Raw genomic sequence first — 27835 nt, forward strand, 5'->3', positions numbered from 1 at the left:
ATTAATCTTATGGGCGGAGTGAGACAGCAACTTGTCAATCACCTGTGGTGTCCAATCACATTTTAGATTCAGCCCTGACAACTCTTTAGCTCCACCCTGTAAGAAACTAGCCATTTAATGTCCCTCCAGCAGTTTGTATTAATGGTCTTTGCACTGCCGTGTAGTTTTATACATTTCATACTAATATAGAACACAACAGTAATGTTCCCTAAAAGCCCAGTCATACCAACAGTCTGCTCATGTGAAGTGAGCCATTGTAAATACACAGTTATCAGCAGGCCTGTAAAGGGCGTGAGCAGCAGGCTGAGCAAACACTGAGCTGCCCTACAGCATTTAAAGACAAGCTGTGTGCGTTCTTCTTTTACTCTGCTGTCTATCCCGCTATAGGCATTTGCTCAAAGTGTGTACCTTATTTTGTTTGCATCTTTAACTCCGCCTTCTTTACATAAAGAAACACTTCTTAAGCAGCGTCAAAAATGCAAAGGAGCGCTGTGGCTTTGAGGGAAAGGATGAGGAAGTATCAGCCTCTGAGGGACAGTCTGAGACCTCAAAAATGGATCAGAACGGAGAACATCAGGGGGTTTACGGACTTTGTACTCAACAAAAACTCAGACAAAGAAGAGGACGCCAGCTTTGACAACAAGGTGATGTGTAAGTATACAAGGATAGAAAAAAGGAGAGAAAACACAACATATTATGAATCTTCTATGAGGGAAAACATTCACTGTGGTGACATAACTTTACACATAGCAGAGGAGTTTCCCTTTATAAGACACGCCCAGTGTTTGAATTAGGGCTGTGTGCATACAGATGTGAATACAATACACATACATCATCTATAAGAGGTTGCCACTCTTCTCAGGTTGTGTTAAATCCTACTGTCAGTTATCCAGGATATAGTAAGGTAAGTTGAGCAACCCCGGAAACGGTAAAAAACATTGATCATGTGACCACATGTTTAGAAGGAAAGCATTATTTCATGGAGTCTGCGAAGGTAAGAACCACATAAAGGGTAAAGTGGCTAGACATTTTTTTTCCCAAAAAAGCGTTTTTCACTCTTTAATTTCAGTAAATTTAATCAATCATAACTTTCACGACAATTGTGTTGAGATTAAAATAGATAATTTTACATTTGTTTCATACATCAATTGTAGTATCTATGAGCTACAACATGAGATAATAAACCTAGCATAAAAGTGGACCACAAAATGGTAGCTCTGGGGTAAGTTGAGCAATTTGGCAAGGGGTAAATTGAACTTACTCTATACACTTAAAGAGTTTATTTCAACTGTTGCCACTATGTTTTAAATATTACATTAAGATTCTGCATTTGTACGATTACAGAGTGGACATCATGCCTCGTGTATATAAACGCAAAACAAGCCACTAGTGAAGTGAAAGGGAAGTCTATTCAAGCAGCAGCAAATAATTCCAAAATAGACAGAATGAAACTAAAGACGTACATTGACAAACAAGAAAATATACCTTTGAAAAAGACAGGCTACGATGGAGTAGCAGAGGCTAAACGGATTCTCTCAGATGACATTGAGTCTGAACTTGTATAACATATTAAGAATCTTGCAGACCAGTTTCATGGGCTTAATACCCTCAAATACAGAGAGCTTTGCAAAGTGAAACAACATCCCTGTGTCAGAGAAGAATGAGCAGGTATAGTCAAGAGATACTGATCAGAGAGATCTATCTAAATACGCAAGGTGCTCTCCAGCCAGGTAGTTAAGAACATCTAAACTCAATTGATATGTTAGTAACAAAAAATAATATTTAAAACTGACATCAATCATGCCGGAAACCAGAGGCCACTGCCTTCCCTGTGGATGTGAAGAAATGACTGTTATTTAATAAGGGAGAAGGTGAGGGAAGGGTGGGAGGGGTTGGGCTGGAGGTGTGGCGGGAGTTGGGATACGGCTCAATTTCACCTGCTCCTCGGGTGAATTTACCCGAGCCACGAGACCACTTTTTTTGGACATGCTATATTTTCCAAACAGTTATGTTGACACTCATTCTGTTTGTTTGGAGGAATGCACAACATCCTGAAATATATGCAGATAAATTAGTTATAGCAACAAAACTATGATTGACATGATGTCGTGAACCTCTCCCCTACATACAAACATGTCTGTGTTCACTGTGCTGTTCAGTGCTGGAGACAGAGAAGCAGTTCATGGAAGCAGCAAAGAGGAACGATGTGGAGACCATGAGGACTCTGGGCCGAGGCCTGAACGCCAATGCTCGGAACGTGGTGGGTACATAAAGATAAGCCACAACTAAGAATTGTGTTTCTGGGAAAAGCTGTATTTTATGGACAACTGATCTGACACTTTGCTTTAGTACCACAGGACAGCTCTTCACTACGCTGTGGCAGGTAAAAACAAGGAAGCTGTTCAGCTGCTTCTGCAGCGCAGGGTTAAGGTTGATCAAAAAGATAAGGTGAGAGAAAAAGATGAGCGTGTCTGCTTTTTAAGACTTGAGTTAAAGTTTTTGTGATGAGCACAGCTGTTTGTTTTGGGCTGTGTGTCTGGCAGTATGGTGTCGCACCCATTCATCTGGCTGCCTGGTTTGGCAGTTTGGACATCATGAAGTTATTGGTGCAGGCTGGAGCAGAGCAGAAGGTCGAGAACGAGGTAAAGGGAATAGAAAGCTTTTTTTTGCTGCACTGACTGAAATTTATTCAGCACATTTCAGTAAAACGCACTCATCCTCACACTTGAATGTTACAGTCCCCTCCAAAAGTATTGGAACGGTAAGGTCAGTTCCTTTGTTTTTGTTTTATACTTAAGACATTTGGGTTTCAGATCAAAACATGAATATGAGACAAAAGTTCAGAATTCCAGCTTTTATTTCATGGTATTTACATCTAGATGTGTTAAACAACTCAGGACAAAGCACTTTTTGTTTGAACCCACCCACTTTTCAAGTGAGCAAAAGTATTGGAACATGTGACTGATGGGTGTTTCTAGTTGCTAGCTTAGGGTTTCACTGGTGAAAACTGCATTTGCTGTTAAGCAAACATGAAGACCAGAGAGCTGAAAATCAGAGCTATTGCACAAACATTGTTCATAGCCAATACAACAATTTGGAACGTCCTGAAAAAGACAGAAACTACTGGTGCACTGAGCAACAGACATCAAACAGGTCGGCCAAAGGGATCAACAGCAGTTGATGACAGAAACCTTGTGAGAGCTGTGAAAAAACATCCAAAGACAACAGTCAGTGACATCACTGCCAACCTCCACAGGTGAGGGGTGAAGGTATCACAATCCACTGTTTGAGAGAAGAAATATAGAGGCAGTACCACAAGATGCAAACCACTCATCAACAAAAATAATCGGAAGGCCAGATTGGATTTTGCAAAGAAGTAAAGAGATGAGCCACAAAGGTTTTGGATGAAGTTTTATGGACCGATGAGACCAAGATTAACCTCTACCAAAGTGATGGAAAGGCCAAAGTATGGAGAAAGAAAGGATCTGCTTATGACACAAGCTCATCTGTGAAGCATGGTGGAGTCTAATGTCATGGCTTGGGCTTGCATGGCTGCTTCTGGAACGGGCTCACTATCATGATGATAGCAGCAGATTGAATTCTGAAGTCTACAAAACTATTTTATCTGGCAATTTACAGAAAAATGCATCCAAATTAATCGAGAGAAGCTTCATCATGCAACAAGACAAGGACCCAAAACACACTGCCAACACAACAAAGGACTTCATCAGGGGGAAAAGTGGAAGGTCTTAGACTGGCCAAGTCAATCACCTGACCTTAACCCAATAGAGCATTTTACCTCCTGAAGAGGAAACTGAAGGGAGAAACCCCCAGAAACAAACAAGAACTGAAAGAGACTGCAGTAAAGGCCTGGAAAAACATTTCAAATGAAGAATGCAACAGTCTGATAACACCAAATATTAAATGTTATTCAATTTAAGTTAATTTAATAATGTCTGTTCCAATACTTTTGCTCACTTGAAAAGTGGATGGGTTCAAACAAAAGGTGCTTTGTCCTGAGTTGTTTAACACATCTAGATGTAAATACCATAAAATAAAAGCTGGAATTCTGAACTTTTGTCTCGAATTCATGTTTTGATCTGAAACCCAAATGTCTTCAGTATACAACAAAAACAAATGGACATTGCCGTTCCAGTACTTTTGGAGGGAACTATATATTATTGTTTTGCAGAGGTGAAAGTAACAGATTATTATTAAGTACTCACGTTACTGTAATTGAGTTGCTTTATTGGGTACTTGTACTTTTTTGAGTATATTTTTAAATCAGTAATTTTACTTAAAGAAGTAAAGTCATTTTTAACATTTCTACACCCAACTGTTACTAAGTAAATTATTTTTTGTTTTAAAATGATCAGAGGACATTGTAATTGAAACGACCAGACGACAGTCAAATGGCTGCATCTTTCTGACATAATTTGCATTTCAACATAGGAAAGGCAACAGTATGATATATATATATATATATATATATATATATATATATATATATATATATTACAGTGCAATTGGAACTAAATTAAGTTCCAATTGCACAAGATTTGGTCTCACCCTTTAAAGTTTATACATGAGACATTTACTGTATGCAAGGGAACCGTGGCAAGATTTATTACCTAAAATAAACGTGTGAAAGTGACAAGTAACTTTTACTTTTACAATTTCAATCAATTAACAGTACTTCTCCTTGACTAGGATATATCAGTACTTTTTACACCTCTGTTGTTTTGTATCCTGGGACAAAGCCTTAGAAAGCAGCTACATGTACACACTAGGACCTACTAAAACAGGGCATTTACTGGGAAAATGACTTACATCTTTATCCTTTTTTTTTTTTTAAATCTCAGGATGGACTGAACATCATGCATTGTGCTGCCATCAACAACCACACAGACATTGTGGAGTATATCATTAGTGACCTTCAGATGAAAGAGCTAGACAAAGAAGATGAGGTATGAAAACCCATTAAATCAACTAAATATTTTTAAAAGGCATCAGGCTTTTGTGTGTCCAATGTGCAAGTATGATTTTTCTTTTTTTGTTAATCAGTCGGGGCGACGGCCGTTTGCATTGGCAGCAGAGCATGGGCGTACTAAGATGCTGATGACTCTAATGGATCCATTCAACATGGCTACCATGAAGCCAGACAAGGTTTGTTTGCTGGAGCAGGTTTACATGTTATGTCAGTTGTTGATTGTACAGCTTCCTACGCTCGTGTGTATCTGGGAGAGGCCTCCAGGGTCTCACCTGCATGAAGCTCAAAGTCAGACTCTCTTTGAAGCAGTTGTTTCCCCTCCCTCCCTTCTGTCAGAGCGGAGACACGCCCCTGCACTTAGCTGCCAGGAACGGCCATTTGGATGCCCTCCAACTGCTGCTGCAAAGCTTTGAGACTCGTGATGAAGTCAATCTGGTATCTGTTTAAACATCTCTCTCAGTTATGGTCTGGTTTGTTGACTCTGTTTAATGCTGGATGGTGGCTCCATTTTGGAGAAACCAGGTTGTACAGGCACCCTATTGATTAACACTAGAAGTCCCACAGAGGTGTCAAATGAACTTTTTACCTATAAAACCCAGAGAGGTGTCATTTGACCCAAAGAGAACACAAAAATTATTTATTTTTAATGACAGTGTGGTGTGAGAAATGTGCAAAAGAACAACTGTGATTTGTTTTCAATGGTTTTTATTTGTGTAAAAAAAAAAAAAACAAACAAAATAAATAAAAATAACGATAATAACAAAGCAACTGTGCACATATTTAGAAGAATCTCCTTCATCCTCTTATTGAGACTCGTGACATACTTGGCACTGCCACGGTATCTCTCTCCTACATTTGCCACATGTGTATTTGTGGCAATGAACACATCGCACAGTTGCGCGATTGCTCTTGCAGCAATGGTTGATCTGACACTTAGCCCTTTTCCCAGGGCCAGGTGTAGGCGGTTGTTGTTGGCGCAGTTGCTCTTTGAGTGCCTTCTTTTCACTCACATGAGAGTTAGCCAACTCTCTTGCTAGCTGAACCAGGAAGTCCACCCGTCTCTCCTGCACCCCGGTGCATGCTTGATAAAGCAGATGTGCATTGAGTGCCGCCATGTCGATCATGTTGTAGAACACGGCGACTGGCCATCGCCGTGTTCCTGTGCGCACACTGTACTCCCGCACCATCTGGTCCATCACATCCACTCCGCACTTTGTGGTGTTGTATTGGGTGATGGTGTTTGGCTTCCTTTTGATGGTTTCCTCAGTCTCAACCACGCTGTGCATGCTGCTGAGAATGTAGACGGTCTTTTTTCGTTTGGGCGCATACACCGTCAGCGTGGCACCAGTGGTGGAAAACACCTAAAAAAGAAGAAATTGTTGTTATTATAGCGGTTTTAAACACAATGACACACTCAGAGGTGTTGATGGAATAAAAAAGACCAACAACATACCTGAGTGGTGAATTCCTTGCGGTCCATCTTTCTAGTTGACTGAGGAATTTCCCGGCGAATCTTGTTGACTGTCCCGAGGATGGTGGTTTTCCGGCTGAGCAGTCGTCGTGCAAGTGTCAGTGATGTAAAGAAATTGTCCGTGGTGACCGTCCTGCCTTTGTCCATAAATGGTTCCATCAGCTTCATCACCACACTCTCAGAAAGTCTCTCCTCACTGGGACGACTGGGGTCCTTTCCAAGATATGGGAGGACATTGCAGATGTACTTTGTTTTCAAATCACAAGCCACCCAAAACTTTATGCCAAATTTGTCGGGTTTTGTTGCAATGTACTGCAGGAAACAGCAGCGAGTCTTCGATGGGAAAAGCTGTTCATCAATTGTGATGTGTCGACCAGGGTTGTAGCATGTGATGCAGTTGGTAACAAACGATCCCCACACATCCGAAATTGCAGCAAACTTATCTGTCTGCACTCGCTCACTGCGCGTAAACATGTCATCAAATCGTAGGTGACGCATGATGTCTTGGAAACGGTTTCGTGACATAATTCCAGTGATAAGTGGGTTTCCCAGGCATGCTGACCAGCTGTCACGCAGAGATGGAACCTTGGTCACCCCCCTCAAAATAATAACAGAAATAAATGCCATTAGTTCATGGAGGATCATGAACCAGTCCGTCTGCTCCGTTTGCCGTGCATGCTGAATAGTCCATTCTTGAATGGGACGGAGCATGCCAACAGTAATGAAACAGAGGAAGCTCTGAAGGCGACTCCTGATTCTTCTTCTGGCCTTTGCTGTTGGCTCTCCATCTGCAGCGTACGGTTCCATTGGAGTGAAACGGAGAATTGTACCCACATGTTCTTCATGCCACACTGTGCCCTCTTTCGCCGTCTCTGTGGGCTCACTCTCCAACCGAGCTCTCTTTTCCAGATGAGGAGCAGTCGCGTCATCTGCAATGTGAACAAATTCAAATTATTCTTTTCTTCGGTTTTAAATAAAAATAAAGTCAGGAAATGAAAATAGGATGTTTGGGAAATCTAACCTGAAGACAGCTCAGAGTCCGAATCCGAATTTGGCTGAAGGTTTATGTCCTCCCCATCTGAGTCACAAGGGTTTGCATTGTTCAGGATCAATTCCAACGCTTCTTGAGTGGTAAACCTTCTCTGCATTTTGAGTAGAATAAGTGTGGAGTGTCAGCAGGTGGAAGCAGCCAGCTATTTATTCCCCACAGCACAAAAGGCTGCATGACAACATGGTATTCCAGTGGTGTCCAATTCCGGTCCTCGAGGGCCACTAATCAGCACACCTTATTCAAATGATCATCCAGCTCTGCAGAAGCCTGATAATCATTTGAATCAGGTGTGTTGGAAGAGGTGACTCTGTTTCTTTCAATGTTTGTAGTCTGTGTTTGTTCTCCCCCAGCATCAAGCAGAACGAGTTAATAAACGGGGCATTGTGACTTTAGCTTCCAGGGCACTTCCCCCTAACATTCCAGACTTCAATTGTTAGAGTCAGGCTCTCCCCCCTGCTGATTTCTCAGGTGATTCATTTACAAATGAATAGATGCAAATTGTAGCCATCAGAGTCGTCAGTTTGGTCCTAGAGTTCATTTGACCCTGCTCTGGGACTTCTGGGGGGATATAGAAATCCCTGGGACTTCTAGTGTTAACACACACAACTGAACATGTTCTGGATTGTGGCTGTTGTACAAACACAATCCTACTTTATACGGCTTGTGAAAATCAGCTTCCATCTACCTATCTTTTTTAAATCAAAGTTACACAGCACTGTAGCACATGCCACCAGTCTATCAAAGGGCCAACATGGACATTCACTACTACAGACAATTAAAAAAATGACAAAAACCCAAGGTGCTTCCAAAAACCTACTCATACATACTTAGGAAGAACATGCAAACTGTGCACTGTAAGACATGGAGCTGCATGGAATCAAATCCAAGATCTTTCCATCAAAAAATATTTTCCATTCAACAATAACTAAATACAATGACTAAATCTATTTCATTTATTTTTTTAAACCAGGGAAACTCAAAAACAGTCTAAGGCAAATCCTGTTAAAATTTAAGAAAAAGTTTGAGTGGAAAGGCGGGATTTAATGTTAAATGAACAAATCAGAAGTCACCTCTGTGTGGATGCTAGATCGGGGACGTGGTGGATCTCTAAATTTAAAAAGAAGTCATCTTTGACTAAATCTTCCACAAAATTAACTGATGTAATAATTCTTCACTATGATTACCTTAAAAATGATTATCCTGCTGTGTCATTTAATAGCCTTTAGATGGTTCATGTTGCAGGATGGAGAAACAGCTTTGTACCAAGCTGCAGAAGGTGGTGAAGAGGAATGTGTTCTGGCTCTGCTGGAGGCTGGCTGTGACCCCAACATCCTCACAGCGGTAGGACACCCACTGAAAGATGATGATTACTTAGGGTAATAGAGTAAGTTTAAATTGTTAACAAAATATTGAAGTAAAATCTGGAGCTTCGGTCTTCTAGTGCTGTCGTGGATTGGGACAGTTTAGGACTAAAGGGTGTCCTAAACTGGATATAGGATAAAGTCTCTGATCTTTGTAGATAATGTTTGCCTGTTGGTTTCTTTAAGCCAGGACCTCCAGCATGCATTGGATCAGTTTGCAGTGACTGGGATGAAAATCAGCACTTTTAAATTTAAGGTCATGGTTCTCAACCAGAAAAAGGTAGTTTGCCCTCTTTAAGTTGGAGGACAGTGAAGAAGCTAAGATGGAAATTGAAACTCAATCTACCGGTTAATACGTTCCTTCTCTCAATTATGGTCATGAACTTTGGGTCATGACCGAAAGAACAAGATCTTGTATACAAGAGGCAAAAACAGGATTTGCCTGGAGGGTGGCTAAGCGCTTTCTTAGAGATAGAGTGAGAAACTCTATCAGACAGGAGGAGCTCAGAGTAGAGCCACTGTTCCTTCATGTTGAGAGGAGGGAGCTGAGGTGGCCCAGTCATCGTTTGGGATGTCCTCTGGTCGCCTCTCCGGGAATGTGTTTCGGGCATGTCACACACTGCAAGGAATGCTATTGGGTTGGAAGAAGTGTTCCGGAAGAGGGAAGTCTGGGCATCTCTGATGAGGCGGCAGGCCTGCGACCCAAATTTAGATAAACGGAAGAAGATGGATGGCTGGACTTTACTTAAAAAAGTTAGAGTGTAATGACGTTTTACTCCCTTAAATTTGTTTAAAAGGAGCCTCGTCAAAATTGATCAAAGTGACTGAGATTTTTATCCTGTTTTGTTGGAATTTAATAGATTGATGTTCCCGTGTAGACCCACCAACTACTCCAATGTCCATTTAGGATACACCTACCCCGGTTGGGAATCACTGTTCAATGGTGCCATCTAAGAGCACAAATGCAGACCAGCTGCTGCACTTGAACATTAGTCTCATCAACAAATAAGGTTTACTGTATAAATGTTGCACAGATCGCGGTGGAGAAATTATGAATCTATGACTGCCTCAGAGCCTCCTTTGTCTGATTTTAATTTAATCATCCATAAATTTGGCACCAAATATAACCCAACAAAGTTATTCATACATCAATGTGCAAATAGAAACTCTAAGCACACCCATAGTTTGTCTATACAACGCTAGCCAGGCATCTTCTGAATGAAGTTTTGTACAGCTAAACTTTAATCTTTTCGTAGGAGAAATGCAACGTCCTTCATCCGGTTTCAAAAAGAGGAGACACATTTCTTCTACAGCTTTTTTTAAAACACAATGCAAATACAGACTTCCAAGATCAGGTGAGCAAACATGGACGATGCTTTCAACCACATGGTCCTTTTTTGGCTTTTGTGATTGAACAGTATAATTTTTTGCCAAGAACTTGGAGGCACCGCTTCACCTGGCAGTAAACAGCAGCAACATCCCCGTCATCCACGCTTTACTGCAGGCCGGCTGCAACATCAATGTCGCCAATAAGGTACTATCAGCGCAGTGAACTTAGTCCACCCACCTGCAGGAAACTGTATTCAACAAGAAACACGTTGAAATGTGACTGTTCAGAGGTCCCAGACTGCGATGCATCTGGCTGCAGAAGCTGCGAGGATAGAAGTTGTTGAAATGCTTCTCAAAGCTGGGCTGGACCTAACACTCCAGGACAGAGTGAGCATTCACATTTTACTGTTTTGTATTGAACTCAAGTTAGATGAGGTAATCGCCAAACGTGTCTATTCATTTATGCTGCAAAAGCACATTGAAATCATTATATTTATGACATTTAACAGCTGTGAATATCTTGTGTTACATTTCACACTTTGTGTCCTGAGCAGCAGGGTAAGACTGCTCTGGGTGTTGCCGCAAGAGCAAATGAGGTGATTATTGTGGACATGATCATCAAAGCAGAAAGATATTTTGGTCAGATAAAGGTAACAGACAAATGATTCCTGTAATTTCCACCTGCTCCATGTGTACTGAAGCCATATTTAGAGCCCTAGAAATCAATAATTACATTAAGCACAATGATTCATTTCCCTTTGACACATTTCATTAGATGAATCCTCTTTAATACCATTACAGCCTCCTCTCTAAAAAATGACTCACAACCATGAAATGTTAATTGAATATTCCTCTGATTTGTTTCCATTATTGATTCCGAAAAACCAAACTCTGACATTCAAGTTGTTATTCATGCATGTTTGTTTTTCCTGCTTCCTTTGCAGCGTGTGGCATTTATCAACCGTTGACATGATTTATTTACCATTTTAGGCCAACCCTGAACTTTGCGACAGTGTTTACAGCGAGTACCCATTAACGTTTAAGCTTGACCATCGCAATGAGACCAAGCAGCTCCGTTCTATGGCCTGGCGCTTGGCCTATGAGCTCCTTAAACCAGGAGACTGGAAAAGACTGGCTGTGCACTGGGGCTTTACCCAGGACCAAATGTGTGCCATTGACGAGCAGTGGACAGGTGCCTAGACTCACACCAGCAGGATTTACACATGCACGTTAGATCAATTAGCACTATAATCAATATTGGCAGCCGAGCAGATACGTAGCACTATTAGGCGAAGATGTTCACTTCTGGAAAAAAGGATGAGAATTTGTATGTGGGGATTTTTGAGTATGCTGAATCCATTTTTAATGGGATCCATGCTGGCACACCAACGGTTATCACTCAAAATCAAGAAATCCAAAATCACCACCATCTGTATTGCCAAATACAAAGACGCCTTTTAAAGGGTGAACGATTTAATTTAAATCCTCATCAAAATATGAATCAATACCGTATATCTATTTTTATTTTCTTCTCATGGAGATTATATTCATTGTGATCCTGTTGCATGCATGCATAAGCATTATCTGATGATGTTCATTTTGCAGTACTTGCCAACATGTAAAATGATTAAATTCAAACTTTTGATGTAGATATCTGAGTTATGACAAAATATCCAAAATGGCAGTACTGATGGTGGCCATCTTGGATATCTTGATTTTGAGTAGGAACCATTGGTTTGCCAGCATGGAGCCCATTAAAAATGGATTCAGCATACTCAAAAATCCCCATGTACAAATTTTAATGCATTGTTCCAAAAGTGAACATCTTTTTCACATATCTGCTGAGCTATGGAAACTACAACAGGAAGTAAACTCTTTCAATGTCAACACACTGATCAATGAGTTGTCATTTTCTTGTTATTGGATGTTACCATTGTTATGCTACTTTACTGAACACATCTATTTGCCCTCAGGGCAGCACAGCTATCGGGAGCATGGGAACAGGATGCTGCTGATCTGGTTTCACGGGGAGGAGTTGGCCCGGAGGAGTCCTGCTAAAGAACTGTTTCAGAGTCTCATTCACACCGGCAACAGGATAGCTGCAGGTACACTCATTTATCTTTTCTTTAGAAAGACCAAAACAATGCAGTAATTAGTGGCATTACTTATATAAAAGGTTTACTTGTCTTTTTAGATAAGATTCGGATGGATGCAGAAAGTGTGGGAAGTAAAGGCTGCTGGATTTCATGAAGGTCAACTTCTGCTCATCGCTTGACAAAATCACCCTATTTTCAAGCATCGTTAGGCAGATCACAGAGATTTGATGGAAAATAATTTATTTTAAAAAACAAAATTTGCATCAGACTTTACAGCTTCGGTTTAGCAATGCAAACAATTTGTGGTTTAAAATGTTTGCCAGATTATGTAAATACATACGTACACTGTCACCTGCGCATCATTTACACAAAAACCTTCGTAAAAAAGAAAAGAAAACAAAAGTTAATTAATAAACATTTCTCCATCCATTTGGTGGTGAATAAAAAACATTTATGTATTCAGTGCTCAAACTACATTCCTGAGAGAAACCCTGTAATACTCAGAGTATTGTTTATTTGACGTTGGGTGAATTTAACTGGAATAGAGGAAACTATTTCTAAACGCTGCATAAAACCCCTTAAAGTGATACTAAATCAACTCATTGTGTAAACAGTGTGTGTGTGTGTGTGTGATCATTCGACTACTTTGATGGAGTGAACTTGACAGGACCCAGACTGCGTTTTGGCGGTGCCTCTGCCTCTGGTGGACGGCTTCTTTGGTTGTGAAGAATAAGGAAACTTAACAGCTGTGGCCTGACCGACAGTGAGCTAAAAAAATAAGAAAAAAACAAAAAAAAAAGTGTAGTGACAAGGAGTGTAAATTTATTTCCTTTTCTTCAAAAGACTCTATAAAACAATATAAACATTCATAGAGGCTGCTCATACCTGTGTGACGGGATGATGGCGTTCAACAAACACAGAGCTCATTGGAGGAGCCACTCCCATCACCTGGATGCTGCTGCGTGCACTCTTCCCACCCTCAGCGCGTGCAGTGATGCGAGCAGTTACAGTCTTTGAGGATTTTGGTTGACTTGTTGTGACGGTTCGACCACTGACCTAAAGAAAATATTTCAGCATAATTACTTACCAAAAAAATTCTTATCAAGATTGACAAATTAGTGGAATGACAAAAAACAACATGGTGGGCCATCTGATCTATACTTACAGTCATACATTTGATGCATGCTTTGAAGTTGGTCCTTATTAGGATGCAGATATTTGATGGAATAATCAATAAGAAGTACTGGCATCCGCTGCTCTGATCAATAAGTTAATTTCTAACCTGTTTGTATGGGCTTGTTTGGCCTCCAAGTGGGAAGTAGCCATGCAGTGTGGATGTGGGAGGAAATACTTGTTCCCGCGACCTGTGTGTACTGGTGCCCTCCTAAAAAAAAAGGGACATTAGTGGAAAAAAACACAACTGGGTCAATTACTGAAATGACACAGAAATATATTCATAAATGCAAATTTAAAAGAACATGGCATTTTTAGTTTATTTAAAAAAAAAAAAAAATCAATCTAATTTTGTTTGACCACCCCAAAGTAAATGCACAAAATGACTTTAAAAACGTGCATAAAATTACTCCAAATAAAACCTCACAAGATGACTACAAATAAATAACTGAAAAATATCGAGAACAACAACAAAAACAACTCCAAAAAAAATATATATATATCCAAAATATATCAAAACAACAAAACACACAATCCAAAAAACAAAAATACACAAAATCACATCAAAAATGAAAGAAAAACATGCAAACCACAACAAAAATACACTAACCATTAGCTATTTCCTGTATTAATACTCAGATTTGTCATTATTCTAAACGAGTGCAGTTCCTGTAGGAAAAGTGGGAGGTTAAGTAGCTTCTTCGTGGATGGTTTACATGGGAGCTTTAATTCCTCTTTAATTCAGAATAAAAGTTAGATCCACGTGGACGGCGCCTCCGCCCGGTACAGGCTGCCCCGTCCAGACACCGTCCGCCAGCTGTTACGAACTGATCAAAGAAGCCAGCAAGAAGCCAGAAAACGGTCAATCCACAGTGATTATGTAATCAGTTCTAAAATCTGATAAAATTGTCCGCTCCCAGTGGACAATTGATGAAATAATTCATTAACGGTATCATTGCAGTCCAAACAAATCAGCAGCAGCCATGTGGAAAGTCTCAGGTCAATCTGAGCCTGATTCACAGAGATATTTGAGGAACAGACAGACAGATAAACATTCCTTGCTTTGTAGATAGATGACAATTGTAGCTGCCGTCAGAGATTCTCTCATAAAATGCAATTCATAGTTTTCACATTAAGTTAAAAGATAATAAATACATTTCATATTTACATGTTAATATTTTAGATAGATATTCAATAAATGATTAAGTAATAATTCAGCTAATTCATGTAGATGTAATTGATTTATTTGGCTATACAGAGAGACACAGGTGGAGAACTTGTTTTTTGTTCAGCTTTATTGTGTTGCTGAGGGTAATAAGTAGCTGTAGCACTCCAGAGCAGCACAAGGTGATGGAGAGCCTCCATCTGAAGTGTCTGAGAGAAGCTGATAAAAGGACATTTAAAGTTGTCATTTAAGAAGACTTCAGCTTTATTCCCTTGGAGTTGATGCGGCCAATGAAGTATTTTATTTGTGAAATGTGTAATGTGTGTGACTTTATGTGAAGTTTTGTATTTCATTTTCGTTAGTTCTGACGGCATGGAGTTTGACATGTTAATAAATGGCTGTTTAAAACCCTAGAACAATGTTGAGTTTTGATTAAACTCGGAGGGAGTAACAACAATTTTGACATAGATTCTGTTAAAGTTTCTCTGAACTATGATATGAAAGCAAAATCAGCTTTTAAGGTAAGGTAACAGAAGACTAAACCTGAATTGAATGACACAAAGCAGAACTGGTTTGGTGAAAAGCCCTCAAAGTCTCATTCTTCTCACCACTTCGTCTGCCTCAGTGTGAGCAGGTTCCTGGTGCTCAAAGTGCACTGGACTGAACCGTGTTGATCCAGATGTGCTGGGACGAGGTTGAAGTTGAGACGTTGTCGAAAAGACAGTCTCACCAGGAGGAGCCGAAGGATCTACAGAAAAGGAAAACAAAACCTCAGCAAGAGTTGACATAAAACATCATCCTAAAGAACATCCAAAAGACTGACATTTACATTTCACAGTATGCTAAGCTGATGTCTGCAGACAGACACACCCTTACTTTATTACTGATAGATGATAATTTGAGTAAAATTGATATTTGGCATCTAATCCTCTCTTACTTGCTCAAAACCAACCCCGGAGCCAAATGTGCAGTCATTCCTTGTCATACTATAAAGAAATCAATTTAATGAGAAAAGAAAAATATCTCCAAAAAGTGAAAGAAAGAGTAAGAGAGAGGGAAAGAGCAGTGACAAAAAATAACTCTTTTTGCATAAAACAAGACAAAGGACATTGACAACTATAAGTTGCCTAAAGTTGATTTTCACACGTTAATACGTTAGTTACCTATTAATCATTCAAATTTTCCATAAACAGATATTGAATTGCAATATTTAAAAAAAAAATGCATCAAATACTGAAGTGCTTTACATAACCACCTAATTCTTTTGCACAAGTCTGAATCAAAACATTTGCAGGCCTGCAGAAAGCTATTCACTGATCTAACACAATGCTGAATGGGCCTTTGGACACGGACACTTCATAAAATAGAGTATAAACCTCTCCCCCTCCTCTCATTCATACATCTACACCAATGTCAATAGCCCATAGCTGAGCTACAATGAAGGAATGGTTTCTTTTTCCTGTCTGAGTTTCTCTCTGTGGTTAATCAATACTATCAGAGAAAGGTCCAACAATCCTTTGAAAAGAGATTAGGTGTATTTATTAGACTTGTGATTAACATTACAGTGAACATGTTGCTAAAAATAGACATGGAATGGATTGATCACCTGCTGGAGGTTGGTCTGCTCGTCCCTCTGTGCTGTGGAAAATACTCAGAGCCTCCATGTTGAGAGCACAGACGCCCCTCATGAAAGCTTTCTTTATAGATTCCTCACAGCGCTCACGATCCACTTGAAGTCTCTGAATTTCTGCTTGAGCCTTCGCTAAAGCCTTGTTTTGCTGTGAAAACATGTAGAGGGGGAAAGGAATCAGTTAAGTATTCGCTAACTATAGAACAGGGGTCATCAACACGGTGCCTGCGGGCACCAAGTAGCACGCATGGACCATGTGAGGGGCCCTCAGAAGCTCTAGTCACCAATGAGCTCCATCTAAAATCTGATTACCTTTCCAGGATTCAAACTCACATATGAGAGATATGTGAGTACTGCTTTACTGCTGATAAAGCTTTAGTATTAAATTCACCATCTTTAAATGTTTAATTTCACTGAAACGTTGTAAGGAATGTTTTTAAGTGTATGTTATATATAATACAACATAGATATATAAGATATATTGTTATTGTAAGATATGTTGTTATTGTTAAAAACACATGATGGATTTTCTATAAAATGTAATAAAAATGAAGTGTTTCATGTTGAAACCTCAACATTTCCTACATTTTTAAGTTACTGCTAATCTTCCTTATTATATCACTCCAATTAAAGGGAAACCGTGAAAATGTAGTATTTAAGAAGTACTTTTCAGACTACAGTACCTATGAAGTAGCTCACAGTTTGTAACCCGCTTAGTTTTGTACATTTACATCACGTTTACTGTCATTTTAAGGCAATGAACAAGAATGCACTTAATGAAATGAAAAAGAAACCCCGCCCCCACTGATTTACCTCTGCCAGCTTGGCTTCGTATTCCTTGGACAGCTGCATGCAAACCTCTTCAGCCCTCAAGCGACAGGCCTGCTCCACTTTGTCCTTCCAGTGCTTCTGGATCAGAGAATGCCAGCCTAACCACACCTTCTTTTTCAGCTGCTGATTGTAGTGTTGCTGAGCCGCCTGAGCAGCAAAAGCCTGATGGGAAACCACAAGCCCACAAATACTCCATTAGACACATGTAAAACATGTGCAAATACCGTACATTTATTGTGGTGAAATGTTTAGTACAGCTAATCTAGAATATAATGAATAACTGTGTTTATAAATGTGCCATATGCATGTTTAGTGTAATCTGACAATGTGATGCATGAGCCAGTAATTCATGAAGAGAATGATCGTTTCCATAAAGTAATAAAATATACTGGCAGTTATCAAGGAACACAAGACTGTATCCATCAGTGTAACAGTGAGTAACTCTTCTTCACCTCTTCTTTGATGGCAGCGTGCTGAAGTCTCCAATGGGTGAAGGCTCTCATCTTTTCCAGCTTTTCTTTCTGTCTGTCCAACACCTGGCTCAGGTTAGCAATCACCTGAAAACAAACATCACGCAGATCACTTTGAGCTGGAAGGCAAACTAATGACTTTAGTTTATTTTTTGGAGGGATGTTACTGTAAGCATTTTGCTGTTAAAATAATGCTTTGTCATTATTTTTCACACTGACACATTCGACAGCAGCTGAGCACAGATTAGCACAAGGGATCCCAGTGAGATCCTGTGTTTGGGATCTATTGTCCTTTCCTTCTAAGCTGTTTCATTTCCTTTCACCAGGGTTAGGATCAGCTACATTTTTTAATCACAATTACGTCTTTATCCATGTTCAATTACAACTGAATTACAGTTACGTGACCAACATTACAATTAAAATCACAATCATTATTTCCCCCCCTAAAAGTCAATTACAATTACTAAAGTTCAACTGCAATTAATCACACTGTTTTATAAAAAAAAATGTAACCTCCTTGTGTTAGTTTTCTGTTAGCATCTCAGGTTGGTTATATCTGTCTTAAATCAGCTGTAAAACACACTACAAAATATTATCTATCATCTAATTTGTTTTTCATCTCTTAATTACCATGGTAGGATTCCTTATCCAAGAAAAAAAAAAAAAAAAAAAAAAAAAAATATATATATATATATATATATATATATATATATATATATATATAATTTATTTTTTTGGTTTGGGGCGTCTGAGCCTTTTTTATGTCAGTAATACAGTATACCCCTGTTTTTTATTTATTTTTTTAATGGTAAAATGATCCTGAAGAGGACTGAGAGGTGGTGGGAAAATTTGATATGAACCATATTCTAATAATTATTAACTACGTATGTGTATGTCATAAAACTGTAACATGGTTCCCCAGGTTTGTGTTTAATTAAATTGTGAATTATTGAATTTTAATGCCATTTACAATTACAAAGTCAAATATCTGAACTCAAATACAGATTTTTTTTAATTACAATTAAAACTACATCATAATTGTAATGAATTACCAATTACGTGATTACAACCAAATCAAAGACAGAATTAAGTGTCAAAATAGATTATGGGAGTTCAATTTCTCTTATTGTCTGTTCCTGCGTCAGATGGGATTAGTTCACAGTGTTATTCCACACACAGAGGTGCTGGATCCACAAAGTTATTTTCCCACACAAGTTGAACAAAACTGTCACTTTAAAAAAAAGGAAACAATGAAATGTACAAATGATTTGTTTGGTCTATTTACATTATATTATAGTAAAGGTATTCATTGCTCTCCTAGTTCTGGACCAACATTATGTCAAATAAGCTCACTGACTGGCTTCATGAGGGCATAAACAGGGCCCTACAGACAGCATCAGATGAGCTCATTCACTCAGTCTCTAAAACCACTGTTTGATTTTGAAACTTCTGGCTCTGGCCAACAAAGCTGGAGGCATTAGCTGTAGCCCTGGTCAGCCAACAGAATAAATACACTACCGGTCAAAAGTTTTAAAACATCACACTTTTACCAGTTTTTTACTGAAAATGATTCAGTTTACTCTGTCATTGCACTCTGAAATGAAAGCATAAAACACAAGCAATTTGAGTTGAAAAATAAATCCTGGAATCCATGAATAATACTGTTCACCTGATGCTCATGAGGGTTTGGTAGCACAGTGTGTTCCAACACTGCTTTTATGCAGACAGAGGAGGTTGGAAGTAATCAAGAAATGATGGAACACCTGTAGGAATGAGTAGCACCAGCTTTCAAGGCTGATTAGACCTTCATTGCTGCAGAACAGCTTTAAATTGTTAACCCACTTTGTGTTCCCTGAAAAAGGCCTATTTGTATCATTCTGAAATGTACATTATTTTTCAGTTTTGGGAAACCAAACCTTTTTTTAATCTCTGACTATTCAGTACTTACCTTTGTACCATTTCAAGCTATTCATTGGACTTACACAACTTGAATTGCAATAAATAACTAGAAAAATGATGGTGTTCTAACACTTTTGACCGGTAGTGTACATTATCAACACTCAGTTAGTAGTAATGTGACCCATACGACAAAGCAGGTGCTTTTCTCACTAGCTGTAATATTAGACATTTCTGTCACTTTTCAGCAGAGGTGAAATTAATTGATTACAAGTACTCACATTACTGTAATTGAGTTGCTTCTATGGGTACTTGTACTTTTTGTATATAGTATATTTCTAAATCAGTAATTGTACGTGTACGAAAGTACATTTTAAAAGAAGTAATTTGTTACATTTTTACACCCAACCGTTACTGAGTAAATTATAATTTTTTGTTTTAAAATGATCAACGGACTACGAAAACTACAGAAAACTAAATGACCAGACAACAATCAAATGCATCACATCATAGCCAAACAACCAGATTAAACATAACCCACATCGCCAAAACAACACTGAATGGATGTTATTTTCTCAGTTTACATACATAGAGCCTGATCGTTTTTGTTTTTATAATTGAATTAATTAGTGTTATTTTATTTAAAAAACAAATTGTACATTAAACTAAACTAAACGTGGGGGGTGAAAGTAACTAGTAACTTTTACTTTGAGTACTATTTAATTGAGCTACTTTTTACTTGTACTTGAGTATTTTATGTATTACTTACTTGTACTTGAGTACAAAAGTAACAGTACTTCTACTTGAGTAGGATATATCAGTACTCTTTACACCTTTGTTTTTCAGAAATTTTAGCAGCTTCTGCAGTATTTCTGGCTTTATTTGGGTCTGATTATTACTGTTCAACAAAAGCTGAACATTGTAACACTATGTTGTCAAATGACAAGGATAAATGAGGTATTGAGTAGGATTAATGATGATACTGTCGCGGCAAAATCTGATTTTTTTTTGTTGTTCATTTATGCTGGTCAGCAATATTAGTGTCCTAGATCTGCCATCCAATATGCCAGTGTGGATAAAATTAATGCATGACTCATCTGAGAAATACTCAAGTATTTTTTTAAACAGCTTATCCAACAATTAATGTTTCATACCTTTACAATGGTATAATGATCAGTCAACTATAAAATACAGTGCAAACTGACATGGAACATTAAAAGTAGTGTTCTAGAATTTTTTATTTTTTTTTATGAATGATGTACAGTCAAAGATGTCTGAAAGCAAATGTAGTCACCTCATCTTTTCGTAGGTTTGACGTCTCGTAAGTCTGCAGCAGCTCCTTCAGGTTGCCGAGCTCCGACTTGAGGCCAGCTGTCTGCGACGCATGTTTCTGCCTCTCTTTCATCATCTGCACTTTTTGTTGCTCCATGAAGGCTAACTTCCACTTCCGTAGCTCAGTCAGCACATTTAGCTGATGAGCAAAGAGATGGTTGAAAGGTTTCAGTGTTTTTGAGGCCATACTTCAGTAAACAGACATCTGCACATCTGGACGGAGTCCCTTTTGTCACATCACCAGGGGATTCATAAACTATCATCAACAGCAACCACAAAGTTTAAGGAACTCTAATAGATTGTTTTTTCTGTATGGATTGTGTTGTTCTATGATTGTAGCCAGGGTTGGGGTCAATTACAATTACGTCTTCAATTATCCATGTTCAATTGCAACTCAGTTATGAATATGTTGACTGGCATTTTTTCCAATTACCATTGAAATTACAATTATTAATTTTCCCCGGAAAGTCAATTACAATTACTGAGCCTCTAATAAACAATACCATAAAATGTAACATTCCTCTTGACCCATGTATTAAATCAGCTGTAGAATACACTAAAAAATATTATCCATCATTCTCATCTCTTTGTTAGGCTTTCTAATCAATGAAAATATTGGTTTTTAATGTTTTTGGTGTGGGAATATGAGCCTTTTTTCTGTCAGTATACCCCTAGATTTATTTTTTTCTAAAGAGAACTGACAGGTAAACTTGATATTAAACATAATTTAATAATTGTTAGTTACATACAAGCCACAGAACTATAACGTGATTCCCCAATTTTGTGTTTGAATAAATTGTAAAAGAGTTTTTATATAATTTCCATGCCAATTAGCTGAACTCAAACAGAAACAGTTTTTTTTCAGTTAAAATGACAATTATAATTACATCATAATTGTAAATTATTATCAATTACACAATTACAATCGTCATTGACCCCAACCCTAATTGTAGTTAATAATAATAATAATGTTTTGAACTCAAAGGGGGAAAGTTTATAATAGGCTAAAGTAGTCAGGAGTGGATACAAACATGTTTAATGAAGTTATTCTATGGCAGGTAAATTATTATTATTTTGGCTGTCATCTGAATGAGCTGCACACAACCAGAGAAAAAGGGCATGATGGATTATTAAATGGAGTGATCACCTTTTCCCAGAATCTCTCCACTTGGAATCTCAATTAAAATATTGCAAGTTCCCAGAAAACAGACTGTTTCAGACTGATCATCTCGGCTCTCATTCGCCTTCAAACAATGTGCAGATCACGTCTTTTATCTGATCAAACTCACTCCAGTTTGCTTTGAAAAAAAAAATATATTTTCCCCATCTTTTGATTCATAGTTAATACAAAAAAAAGACATAATTTTACCTTTTTTTTTAATTAAACATGTTTACCCTTATTCTTACTGCTGAGTGTGAATATAATTCAGAATGGTGAGTTGCACATGATGAGAAAGCAGGCTCACCTTCAGGTTGTTGCTCCATGTGTCCAGGATGTTTTCCATCCTGTTGATTTTTTCATCAGAAATAAACATCTCTGTCAGAGTGAGTTCGACGAGTTCTGGGCTGTTGGTCCTCGACTTCTCAGAGGTTACCTCAGATCCATTGGACGGCGCATTGGAGAGCACCGACACCCTGCCGCATGTTTGTGCCGTCTCATTTTCAGCTGTAAAACGACAGAAAAAAACACTGAAGCACTGCTTGGGTCTCCCTGGCGCCCCCGTGGCACATACGTAGTAATGGGCCCCATTCATATATTGGTAAGTGTCAATGATTCGGTACCACCAACTGTCGCAATATTTGACTCACAAATAAATGAGAAAACGACTTTTATGGAAATTGCCGAAAAAAGGTGGGTTTTGTTGAGGCATCGTAATCTACGTTGAATTACATTTGAAACGACATATCACACAACTATGTTCCCATAAATTTGGAAATACCGGAAATGGGGGGACGGTCCCCCGGGCCCCAATTCCAAAAAAGGGCGCTGATATATTGGTATGTGCCAATGATTCGGTACCACTAACCGTTGTAATATTTAACCCGCAAAAAAATGAGAAATCGACTTTCTTTTTTTTTTTTCTTTTGGGGCCCCAAATCAAAAATCGGGCTACGAGCGTCAATGCGTACACATCTATAGATTATACCGACCAAATTTCAGCCCGATCCATTCACAAATAACAGAGGAGTAGCAATTTTAACTAGTGTACACAACAACAACAAGAACGACAAGAAGAAGAAAGAAGAACAACGTGAGTGGCATTTTGAGTCCGGTAGCCCGGCCTAAAAACACGAAGACACAATGCAAGACATGAGATAAAGTGAGGGTGAGACTGCTGAATAAGGTGAGTTCGTCTTCTCATCCAAGAATGCATTTAAGTCAATATCTTAATTAAATTCTGCAGGAGGAAGAAAAAGTCTGCACTCTAAAGAGCCTCGCTGGCTGTATGCCATGAGGTCATTACCAATCAGCCCCTCTGCTTTCTACATCCCTGTGCACTGCTCCATGACAGTTAATGCTCCTGATGCTCCTACGAGAGCTGCAGCTGGGAAGGACAGAGGGACTGATGGGCTGTTATAGATTAATCAGTCTCAGTGGGACACAGTGATAACTTCACTTTTTTTCTCTTTAGAATGCCACAAATATTTATTGTCCAATCTCTCTTGACAGGAAGCATCAGAAAAGGTTCAAACTAGGTTTCTGATACTAAAACTTATTGAAACTGTTCCATGTGTTTGAACTCGCAGAAAGGAACAGCTCAACGTACCCGGTAAAAGTGGAGACTTCATGGCACCTTTGCTGTGGGAAGCTCCACCTTGTGTTTGCAGGTGGGAGGTGCTTGGCTGCTTACGTTGAATATTGGTGAGAGGATCAAGCTTTGGTGTGACAACAGCATAGCGAAGGAGCTCCTCATACTCATCCTGTTGAACCATGAGGCAATGAGTCACTAAAGATGCACATCCTGTAAAGTATAGCTATCAAAAAGCAGCATTATGAGTTACTTCAACTGAAAAGTGTAAAAGAAATCATATGAAAATAAAATGCAAAAAATGAATTAGGAGTTGGTGTTTAGGAAATTCATTGATTAAGTTTGCCCTATTTTGTTAAGGAAGATGCTGGAGCCTATTCCAGCTCAATGTGTTTAAAGCAAATTCTTCCCAACTTCAAAAAAAGCCTAAAGATTGGCATTTTCACGCTTTTTAAAAAAAAAAAATTCGTTTGCAAGCTGTCTTTAAAAATCTCAAAAGCAAAAATACTTGCCAGAAATTAAAAGCAAAATATGTTTAAGACATGTTTTTATATCAACATTATTCAAACTGGAATCATGAATGGCAAGGTACATTCTACATGTCTTCACATATAAGGGCTCATAAAATAAATTACCATTTTTTCACCTTTAAACTTATATAACGCCAGATATTTAGATCATACAAACCCATTGTTCCATAAGGCAAAGTTACCAACATGTGCACATTTAGATGTTTTTCAAACTCTTCAAGTTCTATTTAAGGCCAAGAATAAATTGTTACCTGAAAACATTCAAAAGCTCTTTATTGAGAGGGACGTGGCTTACAAGTTGAGAAATAAAATTCAATCTTAGGTCTGTGAGTGCGCGGACAACGACAAAAAGCTTTTGTGTATCAGTGTGTGGAATAAGATTGTGGAACAGTTTGCCAATGGAAATTAAAGAGTGTACAAATATCAAGAAATTTAAAATATGAAGAAAATGTCTTTACGTTGTACTAGTACAATGGCCGTCGGAAGTATGTATTCATATAGTGGGAGCTTAAATAGAGTTGTCAATTATAGCCAAATGAGTATTTGAAGGTTGGATGAACAAAGAGGTGTACATAGGTATACAGTATGTGCGGATGCAAAGTAAAATAGCATGTGCGATTTCCCTGGTTTAATTCTATGGGACATGCGCATGATAAATTGTTTGCACCAATGCAGCGGTTTAGGTACAATCTGAAAAAACACACAAAAATTTGTACAAATAACACAATTTATTTAGCATTTAACATTTCTTAGTGCAGGGGTGCTTATCATCCAAGGTTAGTGATTAATATACAAACAGATCTAACTTAGCGAGCAGACTGAGAATAACTTAATCTATAAATCATGTGTGTGGCTCACACTTCCAGAAGAAACATAGTGTGTGTGTGTGTGTGTGTGTGTGTGTGATATTATGGTTAGTGCAGTTTATTGTAGGTGTTAAGGTGCTGTTAAACCATTCCCTCTTCGTTTTGCAACACCAAATGAGTCCAAACTAACGGATGCACACACTCGGGCTGTATGGAAGCTGGTAAAAAAGTTTCAGGTCGAACAGACCCCGCGTCGGAGAGAAATTCGCTCCACAAACAAACACACACGCACTCAGAACTTCCTTGATTTATTAGAGAGAAGACAATTTTGAAAGTGTGTAATATGGTTTTTGTGTGTATTTTAATTAAAATCAATGGAAGATATGACAAAATTAATTTATTAACAGCAGCAACGGCTGGAAAACAGGATGCTGAAATATGATTATTTGTAACTGTATTGCAGGAAAAGGGGTGGGACTAATAAATTTATTCCACTTACTCCCTTTTGAACACAAAGTATGTGTGTGCAGTGATATGTGCAATTGTTTTTTTTTGTTTCTTTTTTTTCTGGAGGGAAGCCATCTGCATCACACGTAATCTTTTGTTTATTGTAATATTGCTTTTTTATTATTGCATTTGTTCAAAATAAAACAGTATATCATTTATCATATATAAGCTTAGCAATATAAATAAATGTAAACACGTGTGTTTATTTGTATGCCTTCAGTTGATTTGGTTTGATTGTGATTCTACCTAGGTCAGGGTCTTTGTGAGTGGGTTTTGCATGTTCTCCTCAAGTATCTTCATCCCATGGTTTTAAACAAGGTTTCCTTCTATGAGACATGCCTATCAGATGTTCCCAGACAAGCAAACTGTGTAGGCTGTGATCTGGCCTGGCAACCAGTGCCTCTGTTGGGAAGGAGGAGGAGGCTTTACATCACCTGAAGTTCAGAAGACACAGAACTGCCTCGGTCCGAGTCTCTTGGTAGAACAGGACTGGTTGATTCATCTTCTGAAGACATCTAAGTAGACGTGCATAAGGGTTAGTTTATCACAAAGATCAGGTAAAGCCTTATAATAAACACAACTTACATACACTTATTACGATTTCCGCAGAGGTGTAAGTAACAGATTACAAGTACTCACGGTACTGTAATTGAGTTGCTTTTATGGGTACTTGTACTTGTTTGAGTATATTTCTAAATTAGTAATTTTACTTGTACTTAAGTACGTTTTAAAAGAAGTAAAGTCATTCATTACATTCCTACACCCAACCGTTATTGAGTAAATTATTATTTTTTGTTTTAAAAATGATTAACGGACATTGTGAAACTACAAAAAATGAAATGACCAGACAACAATCAAATGCATCACATCTAGTGATAGACCGATACATCAGCCGGCCGATAATATCGGCCGAATTTTGTGTTTTTTATGTGGGCCGATGCGGGCTGCTGCGTTCGCGGATTTGCTTTATTTACAGAGAGCAGAAATATGTTTGATTTGTTCTTGTTCTACAACACCTGTTTTTAATATTTGTAAAATATTGTTTTACTTGTTGTCGTTCTACCTCACCTTTGGTCATTTCAATAAATGTTCCTTTAAAAAAAAAAAAAAAAAAAAAATTGAGACTGTAATTTTTATGATGTAAATTGAGGGAGTAAAAGTAGCATCGGCTCAGGAAAATCGTCAGTCCGTATCGGTCATCGGCTAAGGCTGATGGGGAAAAAATCGGTATGGGTCTATCTCTAATCACATCGTAGACGACCAACCAGATTAAACGTAATGCACGGCACCAAAACAGCATTGAATGGAGGTTATTTTCTCAGTTTAAAATTCATAAATGCATTTATACTTAGAGCCTGAGAATTTATTTATTTTGAATAAAATCTATGGGTGTTTTTTTTTTTTTTTTTTTTTTTTTAAATCAAAAAAAGAATTGTACATTTTGACAAAACTATTATTGTATACAAAGTGTCTGGAGGTACGTTAAACATATTTTATACAGATGCCTTTTTGAAAAATAAATTAAGATCTCTTCATTATTAAGTTTATACACGAGATGTTTACTGTATGCAAAGGAACCGTGGCAAGATTTATTACCAAAAAAAAAACCCTGAAAGTAACTAGCAACTTTTACTTTGAGTACTATTTAATTGAGCTACTTTTTACTTGTACTAGAGTATTTAATGCATGACTTACTTATTCTTGAGTACTATTTCAATAAAGTAACAGTACTTCTTGAGTAGGATACATCAGTGCTTTGTACACCTCTGGATTTTCAATGCTAATAAAATGTTCACCACAATGAGCAACAAGTTCTTGAACACATTTAATTAGCCTAAAGGTAAAAAAACAACTTTATAACACAATACCTGCATATTCTAAAACTCATATCACCTATAATTGTAGTTAGAGCACAGTTATTGTGGCTTCTCGTGTCAGAAATGGTTTGCTTTTAGCCACGTTGCGTTTTAGCATGCAGTTACAGAGACACAAAACACATTCACGTTTTCAAACTGCTTGTTAAAGAAACGCACTGTAAGGTAGACATACTTAAACAATGAAATAAGAAACTCTTACTTCCTTAACAGGCGTAAACAGTGATATAATTGTCCGTCTGAGGCGTCAGTTCTAAACGGCTTGCGGTTCCGTTTCAAACAAGCTGACTTTTTTACAACAACGTCTCTGATTGGCTGTTAATTTCCACCGCTTCTATCAACTCACCTCTGATTGGTGTAAATGTTTCTATAGTAACAGAAAGCGGAACGACGCCGTGCTACTTCACCGTCCATTCAGGAAATTAAAAGCACCACGTCATTTCTTTTAATTAGTTATTTCAACAAATTACAATTAATTAAAAACACTACAAATAAACCATTGAGGAAGAGATGTACTGTTTCTTTGTCATGCCGCATGTAAATATGAACATTTATAAATAAATATGTGAATGA

At 38.2% G+C, this 27835-nt stretch overlaps 2 protein-coding genes across 5 annotated transcripts; one reads left to right on the forward strand and one right to left on the reverse strand.

Moving 5' to 3' along the window:
• The first annotated feature begins 351 nt into the window (after window positions 1-351).
• On the forward strand, window positions 352-13900 carry ankdd1b (ankyrin repeat and death domain containing 1B). 3 transcript variants are annotated; one of them, XM_028457063.1, is made up of 15 exons: window positions 352-651; window positions 2160-2260; window positions 2350-2448; window positions 2544-2642; window positions 4863-4967; window positions 5065-5166; window positions 5327-5425; window positions 8755-8853; window positions 10130-10228; window positions 10309-10407; window positions 10491-10589; window positions 10757-10852; window positions 11193-11394; window positions 12176-12307; window positions 12397-13900. In XM_028457063.1, the coding sequence occupies exons 1-15, from the start codon at window positions 477-479 to the stop codon at window positions 12450-12452; spliced, it is 1662 nt and encodes a 553-aa protein (XP_028312864.1). In that variant the 5' UTR covers window positions 352-476; the 3' UTR covers window positions 12453-13900. The 3 variants fall into 3 exon arrangements, 2 of the variants coding, with proteins under 2 accessions (XP_028312864.1, XP_028312865.1); XM_028457064.1 differs by having other exon boundaries at window positions 514-651; window positions 2358-2448; XR_003674779.1 differs by lacking the exons at window positions 11193-11394; window positions 12397-13900 and having other exon boundaries at window positions 10491-10852; window positions 12176-12291.
• poc5 (POC5 centriolar protein homolog (Chlamydomonas)) lies at window positions 12531-27549 on the reverse strand. Of its 2 annotated transcripts, XM_028457065.1 has the most exons (12): window positions 27465-27549; window positions 25823-25903; window positions 23564-23717; window positions 22262-22461; window positions 20758-20934; window positions 17550-17654; window positions 17080-17259; window positions 16243-16414; window positions 15245-15384; window positions 13581-13682; window positions 13184-13354; window positions 12531-13066 (listed from the first exon to the last, which is right to left on the reverse strand). In XM_028457065.1, exons 2-12 carry the CDS (start codon window positions 25901-25903, stop codon window positions 12932-12934), a joined length of 1617 nt encoding a protein of 538 aa, XP_028312866.1. In that variant the 5' UTR covers window positions 27465-27549; the 3' UTR covers window positions 12531-12931. The 2 variants fall into 2 exon arrangements, with proteins under 2 accessions (XP_028312866.1, XP_028312867.1); XM_028457066.1 differs by lacking the exons at window positions 25823-25903; window positions 27465-27549 and adding an exon at window positions 25635-25725.
• Between the last annotated feature and the right edge of the window lie 286 nt (window positions 27550-27835).

The sequence above is a fragment of the Gouania willdenowi genome, chromosome 9 (genome assembly GCF_900634775.1).
Source record: "Gouania willdenowi chromosome 9, fGouWil2.1, whole genome shotgun sequence".
Classification (NCBI taxonomy): Eukaryota; Metazoa; Chordata; class Actinopteri; order Blenniiformes; family Gobiesocidae; genus Gouania; species Gouania willdenowi.